This window comes from Archocentrus centrarchus, chromosome 18 (genome assembly GCF_007364275.1).
Source record: "Archocentrus centrarchus isolate MPI-CPG fArcCen1 chromosome 18, fArcCen1, whole genome shotgun sequence".
NCBI classification, from domain to species: Eukaryota; Metazoa; Chordata; class Actinopteri; order Cichliformes; family Cichlidae; genus Archocentrus; species Archocentrus centrarchus.
Genome location: NC_044363.1, coordinates 2,981,976 through 3,003,097, shown reverse-complemented (window position 1 = coordinate 3,003,097; position 21,122 = coordinate 2,981,976). Strand labels below are relative to the sequence as shown.

The window sequence follows — 21,122 nt, the reverse complement described above, 5'->3', positions numbered from 1 at the left end:
TCTTATACTGAATCAACTATCGACTCACAGCTGGACATGGAAAAAAAATGTTATTAACTCTGGCTCCCTCTGGTAGTTGAAAAAGTGGCCTACGCTCGCACTGCTTCTCATTCTCAATAAGGTGACGTGTAGCAGAAATTCAGTTTAAAATAACCGTATCAAACTCTTTAACTGTAACCAAGTTTCATTACATCCATTAAAAAAGAAGAAAAAAAGCTCTGACACGTTCAGTTTTGAAACCTGTTTATTATTATAATACACTGATGTGTCTGCTCGTGGTTTCAAAAAGCGACTCCAATACAGCACAGCCAGCATCTTTAACTCAGAATAAAAATCTCATAGAAACACACAGGTACACACACGCACACTTAAGAAAATGCAAAAAACCGGTGTACAAACCTTCGTTGTCTTCAGTTCAGGAGAATCACACACACACATGCTTTAAGTAGCAGCTTTTGTACAGCAAACAAACACAAAAGGATCAGAAGAACTGCATGTTGGAGCTACTGATTAAAGGGGTGTTTCAACTAATGCAGCAGTTTGCATCACTGAAATGATTCAAAGGGTTGAAAAAAATCAGGACAGAGACTTTTACTGAGACTGAACTAAATCACTGAGAAATGAAAAAGTCAGACCAACAATCATCAGTCACACCCAGCGAGCACTTTATTAGGAACACCTGTGCAGTCCACACTTCGCCCCCCCCCTGGACAAAATAGTACGAACACTTCAGGTTACCATGGGCACAAGCGTTCACACCAATACTGTGACATCTACAGAGTGTTATATATATATATATATATATATATGTTATATACTCGTTCATGGCTGTGGAAATATAAAGAAAAAGATGTTATGATGTTGCTGTTACGTTTGTTATTGACAATGTATCAATTTTTTTTTTTAATGTAACAGTTAACATGTTTACAAACCTCTGCAATAACTGAAAAAATTGTAGGTTTGTAAAAGTTTTAGATTGCACCTGGTGTTCCTAATAAAATGCTCGTCAGAGTCAAAGATCAACCACCTTAAAACAGCACAAAAAAATAACTCAAAGAGGCTGATGAGACGGTCCCGGTCCTGAGCCGGAATGAAAGTTTCTGCTGATATGAGACGGGTCAGAAACACACACAGAAAGTCACATTCTAAGGAGACAAAGTACACAAATGAACACCAACTGAGAAAGATAGAAAACTAAACTCCCTCTCACACGCAGCTGCCCCAATATTCTCACACAGTTAAACTCTGCAAGTAGCAGGTCTGCATACAGCACTCATTCTCCAGCACAGGGTTAAATTTGCAGACAGAGCATCAGGGCTCATGACGCCTCCGCAGACTTTCATTAATGCGTTAGTACAGCACAATTCAAGATGTGTCAATGAATAGTCAAAAATGGCAACAAGTTCCCAGATGTGCCAAAAGTGTTTGCTGTCGGTCCGAGAAGCTCAGATAAAAAGCAGATAAAAAGCACAATTCAAGTTGTTTACACCTTTGTTACTTTTTTATGAGGTCAAATGTGCCTCTGGGTCAAAGCAGATCATTTGAGGAGTAAAACTTCATGAATACATATGGAGAAACTGGTCCCAAGCTATAATTAACCACATGATTCTTTATATGAAGACAGTGTTTGTAAGAGTGACTCCAGGATCCAATGCAGACTCTACTAAAACTGATCAGATTTTAAAAGTCCATTAAATGACTCAAGTGGGGGTAAAGTCAGAAATACTTCATAGTTTGGATAATTGGTTATAAATTTCCCGGCCAGGGCTAATTCCTCACACACCAGCGTGTCATACCATCAAAACGTGAAAAAATGACTTCAGAACATGTAACACTGCAGGATTTCATGTAGCAAATTCAATCATTTGAAGCTGCTTTCACTCAGCAAGTTTGCCTCTGGAGAACTGATGCACGTCCAGTCAGCAACCAGCTCTCACAGCTCCGTCTTCTGCCCAGAAAGAGGCACCTGTGGCTGGATCTCCTCGTCGGACGACACCCCGCCATCCGTCTTCTCCACTGGAGCTTTGCTCTTCTTCTTCTTCTTCACCACCTTCTTCTCCTTCTTCTTCTTGCTCGCCTTCTCTCCCTCCGAGCTGCCGTCTCCTCCCCCCTCTCCTCCCTCCTCGCCTTTGCCCTTGCCCTTCTTCCCTCCCTTCTTCTTTTTCTTCTTCTTCTTGTCCTCTGCAATCGCTGCCTGGTCTCCCTTCCTCTTTGGAGTCCAACTCTCGTCCAGGCAGGCTGGACAGAGAAATGAGAGGCATTGTGGGAAAATATGAATATGAAGCAGAGAGACAAATATAAAAATTAGAAAGTCGTGAGAAACCAGAAGGGAACTCAAAGAGCACATCTTTGACTAATGCCAGATTTTGCAAGTTTAAAGAAAGCAAATAATCAATATTTAATTGATTGTTTCATTATGATCCAATTCTCCACCAGATTTCATGAGATTCAGTGAGATGGTTTTGTAATAATCAGCAGACAGACACATTTTGCTTTCACATTGGAATAATCAACTTTCCAACTAGGAAAATTCAGAGGAACACCCAGGTGAGGTCAGAAACAACAGCTCGGAGTCAGAGAAAATTTTGATAAATGAGTTATCGAGTTGTTGATTTTATACTCAAACATGCTCAAACTTTTGATTAATTGTATAAATTTGTGCACATTTTAACTTTGTAATTTGGTCCATGTAGAGTTACCTAGGTTAGATATTTATTAGCAATAATCCTAATAAAGTAATTATACACTGTCAATAGTTTCAGTCCATCCATCTTCTATTGGCTAGGTCGCGGAGGCAGCAGCCTAAGCAGAGAAACCCAGACCTCCCACTCCTCAGCCACCTCCTCCTGCTTATCCGGGGCGTTCCCAGGCCAGCCGGGAGATATAATCCCTCCAGCGTGTCCTAAGTCCACCCTGGAGCCAGGCCTGGGTGGGTGGGGGTGGGCAGGACTTAGCCTGCGGGGCCCGGCCATGCTGCTTCACATTCCTACTTTTTACATTTAGTAAGCCATTTTTAATTGGGTTTCATTTTGCTTCATTAAATCTGAGATTTTTCTATATTATGAAATTATTTTGATTTAATATTTTTAATTAAACGTCTGCTTTTTATTTTATTGCATTTATTTTGATTTCAAAAGTGTTTTTATTCAATTATTTGTCGTAGCATATTCTATTTTTTTTTTATTGCACTATTTACCATTTTACATCTATAAGCTGTTCTTAAAGGAATTTTCCAACTTGTGGGGTAAAAGTTGGGAAATTCTGATCTCATGTGCTCATGAACACAATCTTAATGACTTCCCAACTCAAAATCCACCCATGCAGGGAGCACATGAATGCAGGGACATATGAGAAGGGAAAGAAAGAGGAAATAAATAAAAAAAGTTGGAAAGTTAAAGACAAACATTTTTTAGCAAAGGAATCCTGATGGATGGACACTGTGAGTGTTACCTGTGTCCTGCCCTTTGAGAACGTGTTTCTCACACAAATACGTGGTCAGGTCCTCCTCCTGGCTTCCTTTATACCAGTCCTCAATCACGTCCTCATACTGCTCTATCATCACATCACACTGATGCACGCGCGCGCACACACAGACACACACACACCCAAACACCCACGTCAGTATAATATTTGTCAAAACGCAAATTTCATTTAAAAGGTGAAGATTTTGCCAGATTCGGTTCCTTCAGGAGAGCCTAAATAAATCAAACACCTGTTTTTTAAGGTCGGCCACTTCAGCTGAAGTCTCGTTCCACAGCTCGTAGGGAATGTCCATCACCACATTCACTCCTTTATTCACCAAACCGTGGAGGGTGGAGAAGGTCTCCGACATGCCCTGCAAACAGATGCCAAACATGTGACAGACGTCAGTAGGACACAAAGCTTTTGCAAAGCCTCTGCAATGACACTTTTCATTTTTAAAACTACAAATGTGGATCAAATTGAAGCTGCATGGCAGCGCCTGAGAGATTTTATTTTGGTTGCTGTTGCTAACGCTCTGTTAGCCACTTAGCTATAGTGAAAAATGCTGTTTAATGCAAAGACTGCACAGAAACTACCTTTAAAAGAAGACATGCAGTCACCTCCTTAATATCTGATATCTACCGTCTTTGTGTTTGTTTTTGCTGCTACTTCAGGCTGAGCATCGCTTCCCTACCATCGACCTTCTGATTAGTAGAAGACCCGCTCCACCTGCTGAGCCACAGTTATCCCAAAATGGGGAAAGCAGCCTCTGATTTGACCTCCTTAAAGGCTCTCCTCATGATCTTATGGGCTCAGTCACTCATTTCAGGTCAAACTGAATCAAACATTAAGTCAATTTATGACTCTATTGTTATTCTAAGCGTCAGAAAGGAGGATTATCTGAGGTAAGTTCATTGGCTAATGGCTTGTGATCACATGCAGAGTGTGCAGAGCCACCTCCCCACATCCACTGTCAAAACACCAAGATGGAGAGGGCGAACATGCTCAACTGAAGGCTTCAAAACTCCAATTTCAAAACAGCTGTTAAAGTAACCCTGAAACTCAAACTGCTGTTAAACAGTTCAACTGAAAAGAGGAAAACATGCAGACTGACCTTGGCAAAGCGGTTGCTACCACTTCTCTCTTTGTGCAGATTGTACTCCAGCAGCCTCTGACACACATTTTCTACAACCTCAATGAATCTCAGGTCTCTGCAGAGAAACACACACACACACACACACACACACACACACACACATTAAAGGAGTCAGATTTAAAGCATGCTCTCCAACCCATTTAACACATTTGGATTCGTCCTTTTTTATCTGCGAACCAAAATCTGATCACATATTACTGCTGAGTTTACTTTATGGAAAGTGTCAAAGTCACATTTCTGAGCTTTTGCATTTATTTCCTTCTTTTCCTCAATGCTCTCTGTTTACAAGTGAAAGCATCTCCACACTGAAGGCATTTCTCAGCCTGTAAGATCCTGCAAAATCTTTAAATCTTGTATCTTGTGAAAATATGCCTCAACTTAAAAGGATTAAATTTGTTACATGTGCACATTACAGGTCTATGGTTTTATTCTGTGGGAGATAATTAAATGATGCGCTGCAAACTGGCCTTTAATGCAGCCCCTCAGTGTATTAAGAAGAACTGGAAACTGGATTACAAGATGGCACCTCATTCATTTTGGGCCATTAAAGCATGCTTATTAAGCTGGCCCACTTCCACCCACGAAAAGGGATAAAATGGGTGCTGAAAACATGCTGACGGCCTGATGGAGGATGATGTGGTCGATGCTGTTGCCGGCTCATATTTAAGTTTCCCACTGAAGTAAAAACGACGCCTGTTTTGAAAAAACTAAACAAAAAACCCCCCCAAAAAACAGGAATTCCCTGAACATCACCTGACGTACGGTCGAAGGGTTGCATAAACTAGTCGACTTGTTGAGTAGTCGATTCTAGGAAATCTCGCGAGTTTTTAAATTTCACGTCGACTAGTCGCAGTCACGTGACTGCTGGCGACAAAATGGATTCCAAACAGATGGAAGGTGAGGACGAGGAGCAGGACGAGTCTTCGCAAACAGCTAGAAAATCATGCATCCACTAATTCTGATCAGTCACCTGATCAGCCTGCTGCGCACCTTGGGAGAGTCGTCCGGAGCAACAGGTGGGTCCAATGGATTTATTTTAAATGTAGAATACAAGGTTGAGCAGTTCACTTTATTTTATAATATATAAAAGTTGTCCACATTAGAATATAATATAAACTTTTTACTCTTTTTATGTGGACAACTTTGGTAAACTTAGCATTATTCATCTTACTCGTAGGTGTAGCTGTCCAAGGTAAGGAGGAGGAGACTGTTCCCGATAACCAGAGCGAGCCAGTGACTGGGAAGAAAGAGGAGGACTCGAGGAGGATTTTGAGCAACTTTTTGGTCCACATTACCAGAGTGACAGGAGATCAGCAGCAAACTTCTCCACTTTTTTTGTTACTGCAGATTCCCACCATGGTGAACCCGCTGCAGTGATGGGCCAGCAATCAGGACAGATTTCCCCGTTTGGCAAAACTCAGCAGAAGGTATTTAGCTGTTCCGGCAACCAGCACTCCCAGCGAGAGGATTTTCTCCCTTGCTGGGAATACCATTACACAAAAACGAGCGAGCCTTCATCCCACTCACGTTGATGTTCTTGTTTTCTTACACGTAAACCAGGATCGAAAACCAAAAACTGTAAGAGGAGCCGGACAGGATTGAACTTTATTAAACTGGACCACCTTTTGTTTATGATACTTTTGTTTGGATTGGTTTGTCTAAAATAGGCATGTTTCTTTCACTTTTGCAGCCTAATTTTTGTTTTCCTGTGACTTATTTGCAATAAGTTAAATGATAGAGCATAAATATAGGATCCCAGTGTTTTGTTTTTGTTTGTTTATTTATTTGTTATTCTGCATAAATAACGTTTTTGTCTGTGAATATGGGTAATAAAGCCTGTAAGTTACTGCAAAGCATCGTGTCTCGAGTTCGTATGACATCATAGCAACTAGTTGCTGTCGACTCGACTTTTATCGTGTTGACTTCAACCTTAAAAAATCTGAAGTCGTGCAACCCCTAGTACGGTCCAGAGTGGGTTTACTTGTTTCCTCGCAGTTTCTATTGTTTTAAAACAATTGGTTTCATGACCTGTTGTGGGTGTAACCTGCCTCTCACCCTATAAGAAGCCATTTTGATTGACACCTCATTTGACCAATCATGTAACTGGCTGCACCAAATCACCTGACAGAACTACATGACGCCCTCTGGTTATTATTGGCTCTGTGAAACCCATTTTTTAACATGATTGGCCGGATGAGGTGTCGCCAGTTAATAGAATACAAAATGGATTTTCCAGAGCAAATAATAACCAGAGGGCGTTATGTAGTTTTTTCAGGTGACTTTGTTTTTCCTCACAACTAGTTTTAATTATCTTTGGTATCAAATATATTCATTTCAGTGTTACACATGATCGGTTTTATTTTTTTATACATTACTGATTATCATTAAAAATGATCTAGTTAAAAAGTAATCACGGTTTGGGTCGTTTCATTCTATTCTCTTGACTGCACACGGTAACACAGTGATGCATCTAGATTGTCGAGTCTGGGCAACATACGTGCTACAGACACAAAATGTACCGACACCACAGACTGAATAAAAGAAGGATGTAACTTTTGGGTCCGAAAAGTGAGACCAATGGTAGAACCTGCATTCGTTTTAATGGACACAGAGGGGCAACAGCTGCAGCTGCAAAAAGACTTGTGGTCCCGTAGATGTCTGTGGGACTCGACCTCCGTAAACACTGATGAGTTTTTGGGCTCTGTCATTCATTTGGGGTTACACTGAATAAAACAAAGTCCACTTTGTAAATTTTGATCATTCTAAGCCGCAGAAACGAGCAGTACCTAGAGTGTGATTAAATGGTTAGTTGGGGCAGTGCAGTATCACAGTCAGACCCACCCACTGATTTCAAAACAACAAGGTGGTGACGGCAGAAAGGCTCGTCTCAAGTCTTCAGTAAAGAACTTCAAAACCAACAAAGTTTTAACACACACACACACACACACACACACACACACGCTCCTGCAATTCATGTCCACAGTTCTGCTCACATTTGAAATGACTATTTTCCACTTTTTTAAAAAGTTAAAAATGAATGACTCATTTCACCATAGAACCATTTCATTTGGATTATTCTTTTAGATGTTGTTGATTTTCAGTCTGTTATTTATCATCATTAAAAATGACTTGGTTAGATTTAGGCAGCAAAAACTACTGCTGCAGGTTTAGGCATTAAAAATACTCTGTTATATTTAGACAAAAATCATCCTGACTATAACAAAAAGATGAAAATTCATGCCTTTTTCATGACTACTTCATATCATCACCCTCTTAAAATAATAGCCAAAGTCATTTTTGTCAGGTTTTTCAGAAAAGACAACAGGTGATGGCTTGGCCTGCTTGGTACTGCTACCTGGTCCACCTCCGATGGGTAGATTGCAGAGTCATCAGGTGGGAACCACCACTCATTGATGTTTCGCTCCATTGATCCCAGAACATCTCGTGGTGGTGGATCAACAGACAGGGACGTCTCCCTACCACCCTGCACCCGAGCCTAGGATCCTTGCTTCCCCCAAGCCTCGTCCTTTCTTCTTATCCACAGCCAAAAGCTCCCCTGCTCTGCCTCTTCTGCCAGATCCTTGAAGGTCTTCTTCAGCCTCTGGCCAGTGACTGCCACGCTCTTCAAGAGACGCTAAGTTGATGTTCCCATGAAACCTCTGCAGCCAACTTCAACAGGGTAAGTGACAGCTGACCACCCTGCACCTCTGCACTCAGCTGCCAGCTCCAAGTATTTATCTTTATTCCTCTCGAGGCTGCCTCCGTCCCTTCCTCCCATGGGATAGTGAGCTCTGCCATGATCACTGTATGCGCTGCGGTGGACCACAAGATGATATCTGGTTGTAGAGAAGTTGTTGTGATCTCTGTTGGGAACTCAAGTATCAATCACACGCAGGCTTTAGCACCGATCTTTCTCTTTGGTTGCTTTTTTCTGTGCTGGCTCCTTGTTTGACAAAGTTGATTAGCTGCTGTGATGTTACTAGCTGGTCTCTGTTTGCTTCAAGCCTGCGTGCTTCCAGCACCTCTGCCAGTCCGCGCAGTACTCGGTCATGGCACCACCTGTACCGACCCTGTGTCAAGGATATCTTACAGCTGGAGACGATGTGCTGCAGGCTTGGAGCACTGCAGAGCTGGCAGCGTTTTTCAGAGACAAACCACAGCCCGGGCTAGGGAGGGTGTCGTATGTGGCCTTAATGAGGAAGCTGAACCTGGCTTGGGGCATCCTCCACATGTCTGTCAAACTTATGGACCTGTCGTTCACTCCTTCCCAGGTCGAACCAAACATTGAAAATATGACGATTTAGGCAAAAATAAACCTTTCCTTAAAAATGACTTAGGCCACTAATTTAAGAAGGTGACAATATTTTGCTATGAGACTGGGCCACACAGACATATGCTGCCTTTCAACTTACCCAAAAAGAAAAAAAAAAAAAGGAGAACCCCATGAGTGTTGTGTGTTTGATAAAGCATGCCACACTCTGCAGACTGAAAATAAACACGTCTGCTTACGCACGTTCTAACACTTTAAAAAAAAGCTCCTAAAATTGTGACACTTCAGGCACTTATCAGATTAAAAGCCCCTCTGCCTCTCCTTCATGCTGAGCTTTGCTCGCACACACCCGCCACCCGGCAGCTTCCCCGTTCTATAATAAGTTTCCTCACAGGAACTGAACCTGACCAAGTTCCTGTCCCCTGCTGCCGCCTCGGTCTCTGAGTGAGAGAGAAAGATCCAGAATCAGCCAGGCAGGTACTCTCCCTCCACACTGAGCGAGTTTCACTTCTGCTTTGATACTAAACTTGAACTTCTACTCTGTTTTGCTCCGTTTTACTTCGACACTGATTCCCAACACTAGGCAGATGCCCTCAAACTTACGACTTGACGTATATGATCGGCGGGGCCCCCTTGCTGTCTATGAAGCGGTAGTTCCTATCGATGACTTCTTTGGTCTTCCCTGTCTCCTCGAACGCCGACTTCATCTCAATGCTGACAAACTTACAGACTGGAAAGAGAAACAGGAAAAAAAAAAGTGGTTTAAACCTCAACAATGTTTCATTACCAAGTGAGAAAAACAACCGACTGTTTTCTGTGACGTTATCTGCAGATAAACCCGTCCCATCCAGGTCACTGTTGTTCATGCAGCTGCCTTTGGAGAGAGTATTTCTCCCCGCGGATGGACTCCAACTGCACCGTCTTGGACTGCAGCTGGTCATGGTAGTCCTCTCTCTCTGCATCTCAGCGTAGGTTCCAGCTGGAGCGGTTCTTTAGAGCAGATTGCAGTCCAGCACGGTGGAGTTGGAGTCCATCCCGTGGACAACAGAAAGCTGAATGACATTAAACATGACCTGGCAGAGGGCAGGCAGTACAGGATGGGTTCAGTTGGTTAGCAGCAGCAGAATTTTCAAAATAAAACTTACAAAAAGCCCATTAATTTTTTAAAAAAGGCTACAGGATGGTGTTGTATGTATTTATGCTAAGAAATTAGCAATAGACTTAATTCACGAGCACGAAACTAAAAACAAGATGGACAGATGTGAAGTGTTAGTTGAGCCCTGCACCACTCCTACTCTAATGTTTAACATAATCCTTTTCAGCCTGCTGTCAATGTGGTGGTGTCACACAGTGAAATTCTACAGTATATATACTATAAGGAACTATTATACAAATACTATAGTATGACTGTTTCAATGTCTGCTGTAGGGCTCGTGGAGGACCAGGATCCGTTACCTTCACATTTGTTTGGCAGATGAACCCACTCGTCGTCCCTATCCTTAGCCGCTCCGACCGACGAAATTAGGAGGAAAAACGACAAATGTGCTGCTAAAATCATCCCGCCTGCGCTCTCCGACTCTTTATCTCGTCATAAAGCTTGCTTTGTACTTTCAAATAGCTCCACGGAGCACAGTTATTTCCCCGTTTTCACACCTTTCTCTGGACCATCGAGGGTGCTTCAGCTGCAAGCAATCGCTTCCGCTGTGGGCGTTGCGCGACGGGACCTCTGGACCAATCAGAGAGGAAGAAGTGGCAGCGGCTGGACCAATGAGAGGCAGAGAAAGATCGAAGAGACGCTGAACTTAAAGATACATCACTCCGCGCCCAACAACAAGCGAGCCTCTTGCCCGAATATGGACAAATCCCCAATTTAGCACCTAGTAACTTGTACTATATAATCATAGAAAATTGAACTTTGAAAAATTATTGTACCTGCAGTTAATTACTGTGTAGTTAATAAATTAAATGAGGCTTATTTTGCATTGGATTTTGCAGCAAAACAGGAGTCAGCGCGGTTTACACTAAATACTGAGGCTTAATATAATTTCTATTTTTAATTTTCTATTCACACAGATATAATATGAAAGAATTAAACAAATTCAAATACTTGCTAAGGAAGCAATGAGGCAGACAACATTTTCACTGGTTTTATTGTATGAAAAAAATTGTACGAAAAGAAGCAACTGACTCCAAAATAAACTTCTGGAAGGCACCAAAAAATATATGTTAAAAGAAAGGGAAATTAAAATGTCTTTATTGGTTAAATATATATAATGTACATGTGGTAATTCATTCAAATGTTTTTGTTTTTTTAATGTGCCTATATTCCCCTAAAGAGAGTGGCTGAAAGAAGATGCTACCTATATCCTGCTATACCAGCTTTTTGCTCTGTATATTTGATGCATGCATATTTTGTTCTGCTAAATACACCACAAACCTCCACTGCCTATTCAATATTTAGAAAATTTTAAAGATTATTTTAAAACATGATGCATGAGAGGTTTTGTCCCCAGCTGGCCTTCCATTGCTCCCCTGTACTTTTACTCTGATTGCTTGATTAACGAATTACTCCGTTTGAGATATCACATTAATAATCTGTGACTATATCAGAATTTCTTTTTCAAATTTACACTCTGTGGTTGTGGTGAACTAGAGTGAGCAAGTTCTTTGGTGAGGAGTGGCACCTCTGATCTTTGAACAATCTTTGGACTCAGTGCGAAGAGTTGCTTGCAGTCTTTAGTTTCATCCAGCAGAGGGAGTCCTGCACCAACCTAAAGATCTGCAAGGCTTAGTTATGTAACCGTGAACCGATACAGATGACGATCATCTATCTAGCTCTCCTTCATTCTTGGGTGTCTAACAGAGCTACTAATTGCCTCACATCTGTATAGATGCTGACCTGCCCGTGCCACGATCTTTGACCTCTGAGCTGAACTATTAGATGTGCTCGTGGCTTATTACCCACCTGTGTCTGTGGTCTTGATGCTTGTGGTGCACATGTACAGACATCTGATTGGCTCAGGGTCATTGGGCAGTTAAACATTTATCCAATAGCATCATGCCAGCCACATGCCACTTAATGTGTGTGCCTGTGTAATCACCAGGTGATTAAGGCTAACTAAAAAAAATAACTAAACTGAGGTGTTAAAAAACAAAAACAAGCAAAAAAACATTTTTTAGATGATAAAATTGAACTGAATGAGCAAATAGTGTGGACACCAATTGAAACAAAATTGCTCTAAATAAAAAAAAAAAAGAAAGCAAATAATCAAAACTGGCATTTGTCTGATATATGATGTTTAAATATTCAAAGAGCCGACTGCCTGCTCTTCAGACCTTCTGTTTGTCAGGGGCAGCCAATCAGAAGAGAGTTGGCTTAAAGTGAAATGAGGTAAATTAGCTTGTTTCAGAAAGAGAATGAAGTGAGTGGCTGCACCAAGGCCCAGTGCAAGACAAAAAAGAGCTATTTTGAAGGGTTAATTATGCAAAGCTATAGTCCATGGATAAAAATGCAAAGCTGTTAATGAACAGAATAACTCTACTTCAAACTCTAATTGTTGGTAATTAAAAGCTGTTTTATGAGGAGTGAGAGACTAATGTAGATGCTATACTGGTTTGTTGTGGTGAGAGAGCGCTGAGCCTGAAGGAAAAGCTGTAGATTTACCAGTCAATATACGCTCATACTATCAACTACAGCCACAAGCTGTGGGTGAGGAGCTCGGTCATTTGAGAGGGGCTGAGAGAAGAGGTACTGCACCTCTAGGTGTTTCAGGCAACCAGGAGGAGACTCTAGGGCAACATCCAGGACATGCTGAAGAGGGTATGACTCTCAGGTGTCTCTCCCCCTGGAGAGAGGGAGGTCTGAGCATCTGTGCTCAAACTGCTTCCGTGACTTTTGTAATCCACAGAGGACCTCGGTACGTTCCCTGAAGAACTCCTTTACACTGAGTTTGTAAACTCCCTAAACTCTTCAGCTCTTATGCAGGACTTTAAAAGAACTGCTTTGTAGAGGTGTGTGTGTGTGTGTGTGTGTGTGTGTGTACACCTTAGAATATTTTGTCTCTCTGTGAGCCTGAATGTTTTTGACTGCATATCTGAGTGTGTGTGAACGAGAGAGAGAAAGCTTCACAGCGAGATGAGAGCGTTTGTCAGTGGTTCAATAATAGTCCAGTTTTTCTGAGAGGTGCTTCAGTGTACTGCTGCCTGCCAAAAAGGACAGCCAGCTTCTCATTCAACAATGCACACACACACACACACACACACACACACACACACACACACACACACACACACACACACACACACACACACACACACACACACACACACACACGGATCCCTGTGTGTCTCATAGCAGAACTTGACACTGAGTTGGTGGAGGGGAGGTTGATGTAGAGAGAGAGAGAAGAAAGAAAAAGAGAGAGATGAAAGCTGGTTTTTATTCAGCGGTGCAGCCCACACAACGGGCAAGCGAGGGCTTTGTTAAAAACTCTCATCTTTCTCTACCTCGCTCTCCCCTGCTCTCCTTTTCAGCTGTTCCTTGAATAAAAATATTAATACATTTAGATTACATGACATGTTACTGAAAAGCACTCTCGCTCTCAACAGGTAGAGAAAAAGAGCACAGAAAGAGACAGGTTTTTATCAGTTTAGAGCCGATCCACACACATACAAACACTACTTTAAAACGGTGACACCAACCTGACCTCTAAAAGCACCCAGGACAAGAGAAACAGCAGAGCCAACTGAGCAGAGGCTTTGTGACTGAACAAAACAGCTTTCAGTAAAAGTTGCATTGAAAGTTTGTTTGTCAGTGTTTCTCGTCTGTTTGGTCAAAGCTGTTTCTGTTGCACTTCGATTTAAGAATTTAGGTCCAAACTGAAGATGCGCACTGACACCGTGAGACATGAACCACATCAGGAGATAACACTGGCAGATTTAAGACTCAAAATTCATCATTTTTAATCTCTCTCTCTCGCTATATGTGTATTTTTGATTGATCGAACAGCAATAATGATCTCAGCCAATAAACACTGATTTTGTTAGTTTAGCTGTTTGCAGCTGCAATCATAGACTGTATATAAAAATGGGCGTGGCCACTCTGATGCCACCTGTTGGTTTGTGCACTCCTGTTTTGAAGCCTCGGGCACTTTGGCTGTCCCCATCTTGGTTTTTCTGAAACTGAACATGACAAGCGAAGCACACATATGACTGATAAACTGAAGATATATCACAAAATCTCTCAAACACGACATAGCTGTGTCTTAAAAGCGAGGGTTCTCGAAGTTTGGTGACTTTTTGCCGAACTAAGGGCCGCGCGGACTTCATGATTTCACACATAAAGTTTGGCAGGTTAGTTTCAAAAGTTGTCCTCTCTCGCGCACAATAGTTTCCCTTATCTTTTAACGCACAGCATGAAATATTGTATTTAATGCAGCATAATGTGGTTTAGATGATGGAGCTGCCCGGGCAGAGCCAGTTCGAGGCAGCACACGTGAAGCCCACTTGCTAATGGTAAATGTACCAGAGTATTACTGCCATCACGTGGATTCTGTTCTAAGGAGCTGGGAGTTTAGAGACCGGCCAAATTCAACTGGATTCTCAGATGCAGCTCTGTCAGGTGATGTCTAGAAAAGTTCAGGGCTGCAGTACATGTGTGAAAACAGCTTTAGACTGTGTTCAGACAGGGTAACTGTCAGTTTAGTGTAGTGGCTAACAAATTATACAGGAAGGCTCCCTGATTCAAGACTGGGAGGTGACAAATCCCTGGGACGGCTGCGTCAGGAATGCTGTTGGGTGTAAAAAATTTGTGCCAAATAAAATATGAGGATCCAACCACTGCGGTGACCCTCGTGTCAATAAGGAGCAGCCGAAGGAAGCTGGTTTTAATCGAGGTGGCTGGTCCATTTCAACTGTATGTATCCTTTTTAAGAAGGTTCAGTCTACCATAATGACTCATTCAGAAAAATTGAAATTAAGAAATGCTCTCTTGGGTTCCTTCTTCTCTTCTGTATCATATTTGGGCATGAACTTTAAAGGAGCTTATGGCCTCAGTGGCTGGTGCAAGGACTATTTCATACAAACAGTTGTTTTTGTAACAGTGAACCTGCGATCCTTGCCTTTGAAGACAGGGGCCGGGCCTGCAACTGCTCACAGTCAGTTGCCGCTGCTATCAGTTTGGGATTGAATGGGGTGCTAAATTGGCACAAATGTGTTTCAGTCTACACACATGAAATTCTCCCGATCAGAGTCCAGCCTCATAGATCTGAAACAGAAATAGTGAAATAGTTCCTGGATAGTAATTTAACTTAAAATGACAAAGGTGCTTAGCAGCCTTGCTTTCATATAGCAGTATAACCAGAATACAACCAGTTGGCAGCATGGTGGCGCTGTGATCAGCACTGTTGCCTCACAGCAAGAAGGTCCTGGGTTTGAATCCATCATCTGACTCGGGCTTTTCTTTGTGGAGTCTGCATGTTCTCCCTGTGTCTGTGTGGGATTTCCCCGGGTATGTCCTTCCTCCCACCGTCCAAAGACATGCAGTTAGTGGGGTTAGATTAAGTGGTGATTCTAAATTGCCCATAGGTGTGAATGGTTGTCCGTCTCTCTGTTAGCCCTGCGACAGACTGGCTACCTATACGCCTCTTGCCCTGTGGCGGTTGGGATAGGCTCCAACCCCCCCCGCGACCCTGAAAAGGATACAGTATGTGGAAGAAAATGGATGGACAATTGTGTTGAGCTGCCTATTGCAAAGAGACGCATTGCAGACTGACTCAGATTGATTGCAATGTGGTGGCAACCTATATCCCACAAGGCAACCTGAACCTGGTCACCCAGAGGTTGAGGATGTTGCACCCTCAACCAGCTTGTTGCTGCAACTACCTGCAGTTGGTCACCAAATGCATAAAACTTCAATGCACTGGGCAACCATCCACTTTTCCTAGTCGCAAGGACGTTGTCATCTGAGTGACCGAGCCATTACAGCCATCAATGATTATGTGATTATTGCATATAGACCTCTTTACAATGTGACTTATTTTTGGAACCAGAGGAGCCACGTGCTGCTCGTTTAAGGCAATTTTCAGACCTGAAAAATGGTTGAAAATGATATGTTAGCGGTAACTTTAACATATAATTTGCTCAAAGACCTAAACGCTGAAATACTTTGCATTCTGACAACTTGGCTGTAGTTAGTGGAAATCATAATGTAATACAACAGCGTGAAGAATCATAAAGAAAAACAGGCCCACATGTGGCTGTTAGTGCAACATCACTGAATATGCAAAAGTAAATGAAAAGCACTTTGACAGCACAGTGTGATCCATTAAGAACTCCCACCTCTTACATAAGGAAGTCAGCTCCACTTGATCTGATTTACATGGCTCAGGCAGGTTATATTTGGCATTAGAAGCCACATCCTCAGTCTTTTATGGTGAGCGGGTTTCTTACGACTCACTGCACTCGTTCTGACAGGAGACAGTCATGCAGTCAGGCACCTAGAAACACCCGACAGGATGTCAATTAAACCTCAGAGTGAGTCCTCCTCGTCTCCGAGCGCATCTAAAAATAACCAGAGCTGCAGCGCTGGAACAGACAAAACAAGCGCTCCTGTTAAAAGTGCCTTTTGTGCCTCCACATTTAAACGCACAGCTGGCTTTATAGAGTCGTAGCAGGTGTTTGGGTCTTAATCACCTCCGTAGCTGTAACCGCTTCTGTTCTTTGATTTGCTCACTCTCTCCTCTGGTTCTATCAATTAAACACTCATCAGCCTCTGCAGAATCTTTCAAAACTGCTTTTCAGATTTCTTTTAATTTTTTTTTGCAATCAAAGATGTTTACACTTGTTTTGCACATCTGTGAAGATAATTTGGAAGAAAAGAAAAAAAGAAGCATCTCTATTTGTATTTTAGCTCATTTTAGATGGCAACAGGAAACAGAATGAGTGACACGGTCTATAAACTCTATACTGATTTTGTTTGTTTTTACAAAGAGGTAAACAAATGTTCTTAAATGCTTCTAAATATTTTTATACTGAACAGATGTGCATGATTATAAATGCAAAACTAAATAAAACAAGATGTCATTTTGGTCCCAAAATAGAATAGTGCAGTTAATCAGAGCTCTTATGATTGAGAATCAAATATCTCGCAATTTCAAGCAGTTCAAACTTACATTCAGGTTTGACCCTGAGATCCGTTCTTACAGGATAACTGAAAAGGAAAGAGTCTCAGACAGAGACTGAAGTTAAAGAAACAGTCTGATCACAGCCCGCTTTTCTAAGGATGCCTTTATTAAAGAGTCAACAACGTGCGCTAGCCGTCCGGTTCTAGAAAAATAACACAGTCATACATTCATCCATGTGGAAATCCATAAAAACAAAGAGAAAAAGGACAGGTTTCTTATTCTTAAAGCTCAAAATCCCTTTAGAAGGTGAGAGGGGAACCTGAATGATATACTCATATACTGTATATGTACTGTGCATATGTGTATGTATGTTTGTCACTGTGCGTGCATATGATAAAGTGCCCGTGTGATGAGTAGCAGCGGCAAACTGTTCCAGCCCCTCTTTGAAGAAAAAAAACAAATAAAACAAAAACTTTTCACAAACCTCTGAGACATGCAGCAAATTGATTATTGATTGATGAGAGGAAGCTGGAGACAGTCTTAGCATTAATGCTCATTTCTATTTGGCATGATGGCCCTGCGGTTTGACTGATGACCTGCCCGGGGTCTCATTCTGTGACAACCAGGACACGGCCCAGCCTCACCGTGACTCCCAAGTTGGATAAAGGGAATCGACGCATTAACAGCTGATTTTAGTGTAAAGCAGCTCAGTGACTTCAGATCAGCTGCTGGTTTTTAGGGGCGGACAGACAGGAAGAGAACAGCAGCGACGGTGTGACCACGTGGCTTCTAACGATGACAGGAGAAACAAGTACAGGCGGCATGAAGAGGGCGGTTCCTTCATTTAACGAATTTTAACTTTGAAGCAGCTGAAGTGACTAAACCTTGGAGGCTGTGCATGAAGCCACGTGCACCACCTTAAAAAATACAGCAACATATGGGGTAAGACATGATCTGGGATCAGCTCAGTTCGTCTTTTCTATGATGCTGGTTGAGACCGTGGATGGCAATGATAATGTGAAGCAAGTTCAATTAAAAAAGGTGCAACATTCAGCTGCTTTTCACACATAATGCAGGGACACCTTTTCTCAAAGACATCTTACTCACTCCTGGAGCCGCTTCCTATAATAGTGAATGAAAAAAAAAGTGAAATCCAGTGCTGTGAGAATGTATGCCACCTACTGTTACTCTAAATCCCAATGTGATGTGGGGAATACACACCACTCTGCTGACTGATAACCTGCTCAAACGTGATTGGTCGGCAGAAAGGAAAACAGAAATCTTGTCCTTTGCCTACAGATTATGCGCATTCATGAGCAGGTTAAATGTCATGTACTGTATGTGCATTTTGGGTCTTGTTACAACCCTGTTCCCTCACCTGTCTGCACCAGACAGCAATTCACATTATGTCCAATACTTGTGTTAAAATTGCTCCAAAATCACCAGCAGCCCAAGCACAGAGATCCAGTCCACTGACTTCAGTTAGGGTAGATGAGCTGTCTGCTAAATCTCACCTCACCAGACTGATGAGTTACAAAATAATTTACCTCCTGTACTGCTGTTTCAAAGGGGGGAAATATCAATTAAGGCCCAAATGTTTTTTTTTGTTCTGGGCTGTAAACATGCTTTTTAACCCCGTCTATGGGGTTTCGACCCACTTTTGGATTCACCCTCAAGTGGCTGTTGGAGGAACTGCAATTTTTGGCACTTCCTGTCATTTTTCAACCTTGGAGGCTGCTGCATGAGACAAGGCTGTTGTCTCCAGCTGCCTTGGAGGCACCGTGCATGTGATTCACATTCACACAGGGTTATTAAAGTGGACCGGAGGCTGCGGCTGCCTCGAGTAATTCACAGTCAAACCTGCAGCTGGTCAGTGGTCGTGTGAGTGAATAATGCATAAGATGAATCATGCATCTCTTCCTTTCCTCACCACTGCCGATTTCGATCTATTTTTATACCCTACAGTGTATCACCACATGTCCACTTAGAACATATATCTTCTTCAGTAATGGTCCAGTAGTTTCTCTACATCTCAGTGTCTCTCTCTCCTGGACAGGCACATGTTTCTACTGCTTTGTGAGGACCCCCGTTCCTTTGACCACCATAAAAGCCAATTCAAATGCCAAACTAGGTTCTATTCTGAACCCTAAAATCAAGCATTAATCCTCAAACAGGTCGGTCAAAATGTCCTCACTTTCCACACATGCCTTAAAACTCAAATTGGTCCTCATAATGACAGACGTGCAGGTACAAACACACAAACTATTGATTGTGGACAAGTCAATACCTATTAATCAGGAGCAAAACAGAATCTAATTATAGATTCTGGCTGGATTGATTACAACATGCCCCCCCCACACACACAAAACCTGCTGATGGAACAGACAGGCATTACTGATATTGATCTACTACCGAGATTGATTATCAACGCTCTGCCAAATAGCACGTGCGCCCTGTTGAGTCCCTTGTTATTTTGTGTGTGTGTGTATGTGTGTGTGCCAGTCATGATCCAAAATCTTTAAGGGCAGCACACACACGGCCGCAGTGACTTTATCAAATTATCAATGCTCCTCTGTGAGAGTCTCCTCACTCAGCTTTTACATTTCAAAATAAAAGCCTTCAATTGGAGCAAAAAATGGCAGTAACGCTGTAGTTTCATTTGTTGGTAGGAAACACAATCTCACCACACATGGCCGTCACAGCAATTGATGAAGCCCGATTGATCATGACACCCGCACAGCCCTGATTATAGGGTGGTGACATGCAGGCAGGTTGCCATGGTAACTGGGAGAAATCTGGCTTTTTCCATTTTTTTTTTTTTAAGTCCTTCCACTTCTGCTTTTTGGGTTATCGGCAGTATCAGCCTTCATGAACGGTTTTAACATGATGATGGCTGGTTTGAATTTTACTTTTCTCTCTCCTTTATTTATTTTTTGAAAAGGTACGATGATGTTTATCAGAAGCTTTTTAAAGTTGGATTCACAAATAAGAAGGGCTAAAGATGATGGTGTAGCATGGTGACAGATGCAGTGCAGGTTCATTTTAGGAATAAACCGCACTGTGTTGAGTTCAGTGCAAAAAAAAAAAAAAAAAAATCAATGGGCAACTTCTGGGTTTTAAAAGCACAAACTGCAGTTCCTCTAATGGCCTCTTGAGGCTGACCCAACAAGTGAGTCAGCCCCTCAGACTCCCATGTTAAAATGCCCAACTTCAGCAATGAAATTAACAAATTTAAAGCAAAATTTTAAATTTAAATTTTCTCTTTCATAAGTGTAATTTAAATAATTCACCTATTTAAACTGTATTAAGGTTTAAACTTATGTATTAATAGGGATGGGGCTGCAGGGTGTTTGTAGTGTTGGTGCTTTTAAGGGAATTATTAACTGAACTATTTGATTTGTAATATGGCTTGATGTGTGGTTAACTGCTCTAACAGCTTGTCCAAGAGGTTTGGAGAGTTCAATCCAGTTATTTTGGTTTTTTATGCAAAAAGCTAGGCAGTGCCAACTGATAATCTAGCAATCTAGCAATCCACGCTCATCTAAATATGATTTAAAAAAAATAAATCAAGATGGCGATGGCCATGAAGCTAGGGTGGAGACTTCAAAGACACGGAAACATTTGTGTACAAATACAGTCTAAAGTTTCTCTGCCTGCAACGTCAGAAAAGTCCTCATGAAAAGCAGCTCTGACATTTCTACCTCTGAACATTTGTTGTTTTATCAAAATTGTAAAGTTCACCACAGTGTCATGTTAATGCCAAGAGTTGCTTATTCTTTGTGTTTCCTGTTTTTTTAATATATATGTACAGTGTATCACAGGAGTGAGTATACCCCTCACATTTCTGCAGATATATAAGTATATCTTTTCATGGGACAACACTGACAAAATGACACTTTGACACAATGAAAAGTAGTCTGTGTGCAGCTTATATAACAGTGTAAACTTATTATTCCCTCAAAATTACTCAATATACAGCCATTAATGTCTAAACCAACGGCAACAAAGGTGAGTACACCCCTAAGAGACCCTAAGAGGTCTCAGGTGTGTATAGGGAGCAGGTGTGTTCAGTTTTGTAGTACAGCTCTCACACTCTCTCATACTGGTCACT

General features: G+C 41.9%; 1 protein-coding gene across 2 annotated transcripts; it reads right to left on the bottom strand.

The window, feature by feature from the left end:
• Positions 1-243: 243 nt before the first annotated feature.
• On the bottom strand, positions 244-10,599 carry cnpy3 (canopy FGF signaling regulator 3). 2 transcript variants are annotated; one of them, XM_030754026.1, is made up of 6 exons: positions 10,542-10,599; positions 9,492-9,618; positions 4,577-4,673; positions 3,713-3,835; positions 3,451-3,568; positions 244-2,238 (listed from the first exon to the last, which is right to left on the bottom strand). In XM_030754026.1, exons 2-6 carry the CDS (start codon positions 9,593-9,595, stop codon positions 1,934-1,936), a joined length of 747 nt encoding a protein of 248 aa, XP_030609886.1. In that variant the 5' UTR covers positions 9,596-9,618; positions 10,542-10,599; the 3' UTR covers positions 244-1,933. The 2 variants fall into 2 exon arrangements, with proteins under 2 accessions (XP_030609886.1, XP_030609885.1); XM_030754025.1 differs by having other exon boundaries at positions 10,344-10,595.
• Positions 10,600-21,122: the final 10,523 nt, after the last annotated feature.